This window comes from Lactuca saligna, chromosome 5, assembly GCF_052625555.1.
Source record: "Lactuca saligna cultivar CGN05327 chromosome 5, ASM5262555v1, whole genome shotgun sequence".
Lineage (NCBI taxonomy): Eukaryota > Viridiplantae > Streptophyta > Magnoliopsida > Asterales > Asteraceae > Lactuca > Lactuca saligna.
This window is the reverse complement of record NC_136421.1, coordinates 81809677-81820193: the sequence shown is the minus strand read 5'-3', so window position 1 is coordinate 81820193 and position 10517 is coordinate 81809677. Positions and strand designations below refer to the sequence as shown.

Here is a 10517-nt window from a genome sequence, read left to right as displayed (position 1 = left end):
ATTGCCAAGATTTGAGTAAACATATTCTTCGTGAGTCGAACTTGCTTTTCATTCACAAGAGTGAACGTGATTACATCAATGGATTAATTGTAAGAAGCAATGGAACCAGCCATTGATAACCATGACATCTGGACATCAAAAGCATTGAACATCGCAATTGCGAGACCTGAATGTTGAATAGCAACAATCATCATCTTGAGTACTTCAAGATACATTGACACATCTCCTTCAAACTGCTAGTCTGTGCTTTTAATCTTCATAATAGGTTACGATGCAACTTCTTCAGTAGTGGTGTTTTGAGTAGCAGCCATTGTTGAAAGCTTGAGAGTAATTTTGAAGAACGGAGAATTAGGGCTTTTTGACTGTTTGAGTTTTTGAACGCATAATTATACATGGAGATAATAATTATAAAAGGAGATAATAACTTGCTTTTATATGTATCCCCAATAGAATTCCAAACATTTTCATTAAAGAGTAAGCCACATCTGTCCTTGAAACTCGCACCACTAGCTGTAATGTGTACCTTGTCAGATAAAGTACCTTGAAAGTTGAACCATGTTTCCAAACCATCACATCAAACTGTTCGTGAGTACCAAGTGAATAAGATCAAAAACCTTCGGCATGGAGGTTAGGCTCTTTCATCTTTGGGTTTAGAAACGAAGTGATATGCCAGACTATCGAAACTATCAGCCTGAGTTGGTAATACTCAAAACCTCAAGGATTCTGTGAGTGCAATGTGCCAATAGAATAAGATAAGAAGCAAACTAACGAAAATTTGGGATCTGTGATGTCGAAAAATAAAATTCCGACACAAAGGCAGTTAAACCCCAGGCAAAGGTTGCTTCATTAATTATCAAGAGAGATAATCAACAGCTTGTGTGGTTTCCCGTGAATTACAATCTAATACTTATAAAGAAGTATCAAAGGGCTTCTTTTTCAAGGCTTCGTGGGTGGCTTAAAAATTTCGTTACATATCATCCTAAACATAAGGTGAGTAATTGTAACAAAAATTACTTGTGTGACCAGTGTAGTCAGTGACAAGTATGCTTTGGATTAATTTAAAAGTGACAATTGAAAGAATTGATACTCACACGAAAATCATATTCAAAGAAAAATTATTTTCAGCTGGATCATGTTGGGTAACAAATGTTGTGGGCTTCGAACATTTGATCAAGACCACTCATAATGAAAGAATATGATGCGGAGCATCGAACACTACTAGAAAAATAGCCTTTTACGATGCTCATTGCGCTTTGTAAAAGGCTCAGACGATGCGCAAATGCACGTCAACAAAGGCCCTGTCATAAAGAGAGACGACGTGCTTTTGCGCGTCATCTATAGACGACGCGCATTTATGACGCACGTTCACGACACACAATGCGTATCAAGGAAGGCCCTGTCATAAAGGAAGAGGACACACATTCGCATGTCGTAACCTTATGAAGCGCGTGTTTGCGTATCAAGAAAATCCCTGTCAAGAAAGGCCATTTCATAAATGAAGATGACACACATTTTTGTGTATCATAATTTCAAATGTTTAAGAAAAATATTATTTATAGATTTACTACTTTTCAAATTAAATAACACATTTAAAAGTCTCATAATGCAAAATAAAATACTTATATAACAAAACAATCCATTTCATGAAATAATTATACTAATATTCAAAATAAATCACATTTAATTGTTATTTTATTAACATGAGTCAAACTAGAAAAACAAATCTTCCTAATCCAAATAACAACATACATAAAGCACAAACTATTTTCGGAAAGGAGAAGGTAGAGAGACAGCTTCCATACAATTTTTCATTTGACTGCAACACCACCTCGTTTTTTCTAGGAGTCGAATGGGGATGCATAAATAACTGAACACTCTGACCTCACGACATCAAAATTCATTCCAAGCTGCAATAATTGCAGAAATGATGAGCATCACCTAAAAATAAAATCAACGATACAAAAAAAGATTCTATCCCCAACATATGACCCAAGAACTAACCAACCTTAACCCCCCCCCCCCCCCACCCCATTGAAGTATGGCCTTCTCTGTTGGAGATCCAGAAACCTCAACACCTCTGCCTCCCTATTAATTAAGCACCAAACCAACATTGATAGTGAATTTTCTTTTTTCATAATTGATTAAAGATCACTAACACCAAGAAAAAAAAGGTATAGAAGAGGATTGGTGCTCTTGTAACGTACATATTCAAAATACCTACCTCAGGGGAAAATACACTGTCAGTTGTATTGTGAGCTACACTTTCAACAAGAAGAGATACACTCTTTGGAGGTAATGCTAACGTGTCATTTAGTGGATCATTTTTATTCCCACAAATATAAGCCTCGACCAGTCATCTGAATAAAGAAAAAACATGAGATAAATAAGGTAAAAGAATGAAAGATTTTTACTTCTCAGATGTCAAAATAAAGAGAAAGGAAACGAAAGGAGATTCCCTTTAACTATCTAATATATGAACAGAAGATTAGAACTTAATACTAGAATAAAATAATAAAATATACAAGAATCATGAAGTTACCAAGAAAAGAAAAATATCCCACCAAATTCAAAGTCAAGGTTCCAGTTTTATCACAGCAAATTGTAGTTGCAGAACCCATCATTTCACAGGCAGATTGCCTAATTGTCACACCCCCAAACCGGAATGGCGGAAACGTTCGGGCGTAGATGAATTCATGTGGTACGTAACAAATGAATACATAGTAAAGAAAGCAATACAACCATCATATATATAATTGAAAGTTTACATTTTTTAAAAGAGTACATGTTCAAAACCAATTACAATATGATGTCAAAATATGAAATTAAACTGGCGCCGCAGCGCCCTTTCTCCAAAACCTGTTTGTTACCTGTAATTACTGAATCCCTGGGACATACAAGTAGTTTTGAAAGAGTAGGTCAGCACTTAAGCTGGTGAGTTTCATAAGTATTTAATGACAATGTTTGTACGAAATGAAATGTTTTTGTTCTTGTTTGTTCATTCCTAGAAAATCCTATATTTTCTACTAGTATAAATGTAGCCTTCTTTCAAGACCAATTTTTGTTTCTAGTAAATGTATGTACGTATAAAATTTCCAATACGTCCGAAAAACCCCGTAAATCATTGTGTTTTTAATACTCTATATGAGTTTTATAACCATACTATTGACAAGGAATGCCTATACACAACGTTCTTCAGGCGTTGGAATGTTCTGACGTTTGTCACCCCAAATGGTGGACTGTAGCTAACAGTCAGGGCGCAGGTTGTCAGGCCCGTATAGATCTATACACAAACACCATGCTCCCCCTCCAAGGGATTATGGTATATAATACAGGACTTGAAATGTGTACTCGAACGTACATGAAGTTAATGTCTCACAAAACTTAGTATAAAACAGATTTACGTGTGAAAATGTTCGTTCGTTATTGTATATGAAAGTAGCTCCTTGAAATAGTATTTCCATGTATGTAAAAGTTCGTAGTATTCTCGTAAAACTATACCTATTATAGTTTCCTAAAAGTTTGTTTCGTTTGTATAATAAACCCTTAGTGAAAATGTTCACTTGTTATGAAAAGTGTAGTTTTTGTAGTGCCAAACCGACACATAGAAATGTAGCATAAGCGAAGTATCTGATTTATATAAATACTTAAATCGTTTCTCATTTCAAAAGATAAAATGTTGTCGTGGTAAAATTTGCACATGAAAGTTTCCCTATAATAGTTTTAAATCACATATGATTCCTTTGATAAAATGCGTATAGTGAAAGTTTATATAACACACGATAATAATCGAGTGTTTTACTTGTATTCCCCCCCTTAAAATCATGTAAAAGTACTCATAAAACATTTAAAAGTGTGAATTATAGGGGTATGAACTCACTTGAAAGATCGGAGGTTGCAGGATGAAAACCGGACAGAGTTTCGGCTCGAGAAAGTGGATTTCCTCGGGATTCTTGGGAATCTCGGGGGTACAAATGACCTTCGGGACTTGAGCAAAGTGATCGGGGCTTCGGGGTAGCACGGGCACGGAAAACGAGGCAAGAACGTAAGAGAAATGAAAGAAATGGTGTGTTTTCCCCAGAACCCTCGCATCCCTTTTATAGGGGTTGGGAACCGACCTCGTACGTTGGGCGTACGCGTGCGTCATGCGTGACCGAGTCCTTGACTGCCTCAGAGCTCGGATGGGACGGGACATAGCCTCGCACAGGCGCGACGTGGACAATCCAAGGCCTAGGCCTCGCGTACGCTGGGCGTACGGGGGTTACGTTGGGCGTAACTCGGCCCTATCTGGTGACTTCCCTTCGGATAATACCAAGGGTTTTTAATTAAATTTATATTTTAATTATTTAATAAACTTCAATAATGCATATCTTCTTTATACGAACTCCGTTTTCGACGTTCTTTATATCCACGCGAAGGTGAGACCATACTCTACAACTTTCGTTTAGATCCCGTCGGGAAATTCCGAAATTATTTTTATTATTTATTTTTAAAATGTCGCGGTAAGAAAATTTCTGTAAAAATTCATAACTTCTTTATCCGACGTTGGTTTTTGCCAGACTTTTTACCGCTGAAATACCATTGTTGAGACCTTCGATTCTCGTTTAGGTCATTCCGGTCAAAAGTCGCTCGATCTCTGATTCGAGTTTTTAGTCGTCTGCCGTTAAGCTGAACTTGAAAAATTCCTAACTTTCTTATACGAAGTCGGATTTGGGCATTCTTTTTACGTACGATCACGGTTTAATGACATCTAACATAGTAGGTAATTTAATTAGTGATTTTTGGATATTTTATTTTCGAAGTTAATTTTATTACAACTAACGTGGTTACAATACTTGGTTTTTTAGGTCGTTTTCATGTAGTTGAAATATCGGGTTGTCACACTAATCTGCACATACAAAATTACCAAAAACATAAAACAAAATACATACAACTATACAAGTCAATGAGAACAAAATATCAATATACCAATGCTTTGTCAGACATCATTTTTCTCATTGAGTATGGAAGCCTGTAATTATATATAATTAACATTTTAGTCATCCAAAACTCAGATTAAAGAAATGGTTTATAGAAAATGGACAGCTTATGTTGAAGTGACAACTAATGGAAGCCCTTCTGGAACTGCAACATAAAAAATAGCTACCTATAGACAACTCAAGAATTACAAAGTTGAAAATGAAACTATATATATATATATATATATATATATATATATATATATATATATATATATATATATATATATATATATATATATATATATACAGAAGATACGTACTACAACAGTGAAAATTTTGATTACTCCATCCATAGCATCCTTGACACTAGTTTTACCAGTAATGAACTCTACTTTTCCCTCATCATCCTTTGTGTATCAAGTGAAAAACCTAGCAAGCAGAAAAAGCAATTATACCCATGCAACTTTGAATTACCTGATGAGAAGGATGACAAGAACGGATACGGCTACCAAAAGCCCAATCTTACCAATAAACATTGCCACTCCACTCAAACACACCTACCAAAACACATAGACAATACATCTATGAATTAAAACCTAAAGTTTTTGTATAAGATATTGTAAACAACTTGATGACAGTTTTAAGACTTGTTGTGTGATTTTTTGAATTTTATAAGGTTAGAGCATGTTTAGAGAACTAACCTGTAATGGTGTTTCCTCATCATTATCATTATTTGAGATGCTAGCCATAAGAATCCCCATTCTGTATTCATTCCAACACTTGTGAACTAAATGTGGTTGCATAAGTGAAAAATTGTCAGCAATGGGATGAAGGAGAATGATAACAATTTAGGTCCACATAAAAATGTCATTGATGCAAATCTTTATTCTATAAGTTGACCAAGAAGTGGGAAGAGGATAAAGTTAAGGAATTTCTGAACATCACAAGATCGAACAAATTGTCACTTATCTCTTGACAAGAACTGCAAGGATCTACTCCTTTAGAAGATGGTAAATCTGATAAAGCCCTGATGAAAAAGTCACTGGTTATGAACTAGCATTAGGTGTCCAAATGTATGTGTTGTGATTTGTGACATAATCACCACAAAAGACCATGTGGCATTGGTGTTGGTGGTGGCAGCAATGGTGGTGGTGGTGGTGGAGGTGGGGGCGGTGGTGGTGGTAGGGGTGATGGAAAAAGAAATATCACACAGGGTTAGAACTTAGAAAACATCTTCCAAAATCATAAGCTATTTTTTTGTCTTTTGGAAAAAGAGGTCAAAAAGACTTTTTTTTATGTGTTTTTGCATGGGATTAGAATGATTATGTCTTACCGTCATAGTACTACAACCATCAGCCACCTTGCACCCAGCCATTAAATCAACCTGTTCCATCATTTTTTTTAAAAAGTTACATTATTTACCCTTGAAAACTAGAGAATCAAAATAAAACACAATGTAATCAACAGAAATTTATGAAAACTTACAGTGTGACTCTCGCCAGTCATACTTGATTCATCAATAGAAAGAGAGTAACTAGAAATGCAAATCCCATCAGCTGAAACCTGGCTTATGAATGAAATGTAAACAAGGGCAAAAACGGAAGTCACAAGAAATGAGAAACATATTACCTGGTCGCCTATCATAAGATGTATGACATCACCCACAACAATATCAAATATTGAAATCATCATCCTCCTTCCACCTCTTACAACCTTGCAGTATCATATATTTATTTATCAATGAAAAAAAATATGATTGTATGAAAAGATCAATACATTGATTAAAAACCCACCTGACACTGTATGTTCTGCTTCTCCTCATTCAAGTTTTGAAATTTAAGTGAACTTTTATACTCATGTATGGCTAGAGAAGACGAAATAACAATGGCATGTTAAAAGAGAGCAAACTATGTGAGATAATCTTTTTGTTTATCTTATTCATGATTGGTTTACAAGTAAGAAAACAGAAATAAAATATCTTTAACAACCATGACAATTATAACACCCAAAGTTATGCTTCCCCCATCATACCATCCTTTGATCCCATGGAGTAGATAACATAAAGATGTCATCTTTCCATAAAAGAAATGAATTAAATAACAAAACATATAAATATTAGACTTAAAGATGTTCACTAACCTTTGTTATTAAACCTAGTGCCAAAAGAGCAACAACAGCTACCATCAAGATGATTAATATGGTGTCTCCACAACCATCATACAGAAACCTCTATCAAATTCATATTACACAACGATTTTAATTTAGATTAAATTATATTCAAATAATGAGTATTATCGATTCATTTGCCTTTAGAGAGAAAAAAAGATACAGATAAATTACCAACAGTATGTGGGAACAAAACTAAAAAGGAAAAACCATGTAAATGGGAAATAGAAGAGGAAGGCGATGTTGATGCACTTTTTCCAATTGCTAATGTTTAGTATTATTTTTAAAAAGTAAAAGGCAGATGATGGTTCATAGAGAATCATACATCCGTTTTACTAAAACTAGGAAGAACAGGGACAATAGAAAGTGTTGTTTTGCCTTTAAAAATTGCATAGTCTGCAAATATACTAAACATTAACTTATATACCATTTTACCCTTACTTACCTATCCAATTGTTGTTCTTCTAAGTAAACTTGGATTTGAATCATCTTCATCTTCAGCAGCACTATACCTACAAACCAGGAACAACTAAAACTATACTTAAAGAAACACAAGAAAATTGCTATAAAGTGTATAGACATGTACTATTAACAATCAAATGCAGAAGACAAGTGAAGTTTACTTACTGACTTTCCTGATCTGATGAGTAATCATTTCTTCGACTATCCATTCCAGATTTATATTCAAAAGACTGATATTTATTCCCGTTAGTAGCTAGGGACTCCTGATGCTTCAAGTCATTTAAAAGTCAAACACGTATGTGATCAGTAAGTCAAAATGACAGCATAATTGTTATTATCAAGAACTTCAATAGTCTTCATAATTAATATATAGTGTCAACTTTCAACACTGCAAATCTGGACTAAGCATTTACATTCATGATCCATATTTGTAGATTGCTAGAACTAAATCACCATAGGGATGAGTTTGAGAACAAAACTCACTCTTGGAAGCTCAATATTCCATGAGTTTCATATCTGAATAGATTTTTACATTGTTATGAATTTGGAAGATTTTTATGATTTACTCAGCCATTTCTATTGCTTTTTATGATTTACTAACCCTTCTTGGTATTTACATTGTAAAATTACTATGAAAAATATTTAATTGTACAAAATACATAACATACCACTTTTGCAAAAGCTTCCCACGTTTTGATTTTTTTATTTTGAAACAAACAAAATACCATCAGGGTTAGTAGATACAAAATTACACGAGAGATCAATCATAATTTGAAACGAATTTGAATCAAAGTAAGCCAAGTAGCAACACATAAATCAATGTATTTTGTCTATTAATTCATATCATGAGATAAATCACAAAATTAAAGTAAAATCTAGGGTTTAGTTAGGTTACCCCCACTGAACAGTAAGTTCTTCTTAATCCTAGTATTCCATAGGGCGAACAACATTGACATCGTGTAGACGCGAGATTTAGACATGTTGTTCACAGGTCTGGAGCAGTTGATGGTATCGTAGAGGCAGTGATCGACGATCTGTTGAACGGATGAAGTAGAGAAGTCGTCGACAGATCCTCCTACGTTGGGGAAAAGGGAAGGGTAGGGCTGGTCGAAGTAGGAAGCAATGGCGACTACTGGAGAGGAAGGGAGGAGAAAGAATACCGATAAGAAAAGGAATAGGAAGAAAAGAAAATTTGTACGTACCGTAGGTTTCTTGAGAGCAAAAGTGGTTTGAGGGTTGTGTTTTGCCCTGATTGGCTCCCAATTACCATAAAGGGTTTGGGTTATGCTATTTATTTGAATCCCCTGGTTTAAGAATGTTGTATTTTACACACCATAAACTCTCTCTCTAGCTCCACCATCGTTGGTCTAAAGGTGAAAGAACCCACAAAACCATCCTCTATTGTAGCATACTTGGCCAATACTTATTTAATTGTGTGTCGATGAGGGTAGCAACTTAATGAACGAACCTGCAAGAAAACACAATTTGGGTGAGAATCAAGAAAGCACCATATATCATTCTTAAAGTTCTTTTTTCGGATGCTATTAATTTGAGAGAAGAAGCAGGAGATAGACAATCCATGTTGAATAACTTACCTGAAGTTGATTTCAAGACTCTTTCCATGCCAAGTTTTGAGATTACGTCTGACTTTTGCTACTGATTAATCGAATTGATCCCTAGGTTTTTGTTCCGCCTGAATGTGAAGACTTTTGATATGAAATCGGAACCTACCTCTACCTCTGTATTGGTTGAATCTTGGAAGAAACTGAAAACCGATTCACGATCGACTGTGAGAACGTGGGTGAAGGCGGAGGCCCTAGGGCTAGGGCTTCTTCTTGCTAATTCAAAGATCAACATTGATGGTAGAAGGTGGAGGCATCAGTAGAGGGAACAATCTAAAAAGAGAGGAGATCGAACCATTTAGTGTGAGGTTCGATTTGGAAGAAATCTCAAACCATTAACCTTAAACATGATGTGAAGCGATTGATCCATAATTTTCTTCGTCTACATCAATTCCTTGGGCTCACATAATCGGATGATGATCGTAAATGAAGCATTCTTCGAGAAGGAAGGTGCATTGCCATAGTTTAAGGCTGGAAGAGGCAATGAGGATTGGAGGTAGTGGATGTGGATGAGGGGTGGAGACGAGGGAGAAGAAGGTGGGGGTTTAAAAAATTTGGGGATTTCATTTTACCTTCGAGACGCACGTTTCTTAAAAGAAAATATAAAACGACGTTCACATACGAAGCACAAGTGCCTTCCGTTTTTTTAATATTTTTACATGAGACACTAAGGGCTGTTTGTTTTTTGTTTGAAGATCTGTGCAACCACTTTTGTCTGCGCCACGCAGATAACGCGCAGACATATGCCCTCGCAGATTGTTTGTTTTTTGGAAGTGCGCAGATCAGAAAACGTCTGCGCGAGGTCTTCCTGGCGCAGACATGGGCCACTGTCTTCAAAGGTCTTCAGACCTCATTTTAACCTAAAAAAAAAAAAAAAAAAAAAAAAAAAAAAAAACATGGCCACCGTGCAGTTTTTTTTTTCTTTCATTTTTTTGTTAAAAATACATTTTTAATGTTTATAACATGAAATTAAGTTTAAAAATTCAATTTATTTTAACGGTCCGCAGACGTTAAAAACAAACAGTCTTCTTATTGCAGATTGCAGACATTTGGTCCACCTCTTCTGCCGCAGAGGCTTGCAGATATGGTCCGCAGACTGCAGACATTTTGACTTAAAAAAAACAAACAGCACCTAATTTAAGGCCACTCAGTAATTCGCGACCTAGTTCCTTAAAATTTTTGAAGAGATGACACTTTTTTAAGGTCGCTCTCTAATGCATAACATAAATCAAAGAGCGTCGTGTTTTGCGCGTCGTAAAAGGGTCTTTTTCTTGTAGTGGAAAATTTGATATTGAAACAAATGCTTTGT

The 10517-nt window shown here is 35.4% G+C and overlaps 1 protein-coding gene across 5 annotated transcripts; it reads right to left on the bottom strand.

Annotated features, from left to right (window-relative positions):
- Positions 1–4732: 4732 nt before the first annotated feature.
- On the bottom strand, positions 4733–9802 carry LOC145048794 (calcium-transporting ATPase 5, plasma membrane-type-like). Of its 5 annotated transcripts, none has more exons than XM_078997407.1 (14): positions 9182–9799; positions 8789–9054; positions 8482–8718; positions 7752–7855; positions 7570–7636; positions 7098–7187; positions 6752–6822; positions 6588–6671; positions 6444–6521; positions 6292–6342; positions 5660–5745; positions 5485–5515; positions 5279–5387; positions 4972–5143 (listed from the first exon to the last, which is right to left on the bottom strand). In XM_078997407.1, the coding sequence occupies exons 8-12, from the start codon at positions 6648–6650 to the stop codon at positions 5506–5508; spliced, it is 288 nt and encodes a 95-aa protein (XP_078853533.1). In that variant the 5' UTR covers positions 6651–6671; positions 6752–6822; positions 7098–7187; positions 7570–7636; positions 7752–7855; positions 8482–8718; positions 8789–9054; positions 9182–9799; the 3' UTR covers positions 4972–5143; positions 5279–5387; positions 5485–5505. The 5 variants fall into 5 exon arrangements, 4 of the variants coding, with proteins under 4 accessions (XP_078853533.1, XP_078853531.1, XP_078853534.1 ...); XM_078997405.1 differs by having other exon boundaries at positions 4972–5121; XM_078997408.1 differs by having other exon boundaries at positions 4972–5121; positions 8482–8715.
- Between the last annotated feature and the right edge of the window lie 715 nt (positions 9803–10517).

Excerpts from the sequence above, each read along its gene's own strand:
- LOC145048794 (XM_078997406.1), bottom strand. The coding sequence starts at position 6,650 with ATGATGATTTCAATATTTGATATTGTTGTGGGTGATGTCATACATCTT. Across the intron at positions 6,343-6,443 it reads TGACTGGCGAGAGTCACACT|GTTGATTTAATGGCTGGGTG; the intron begins GTAAGTTTTCAT and ends ATGATGGAACAG. Across the intron at positions 5,746-6,291 it reads ATGGTTGTAGTACTATGACG|TTCACAAGTGTTGGAATGAA; the intron begins GTAAGACATAAT and ends AACCACATTTAG.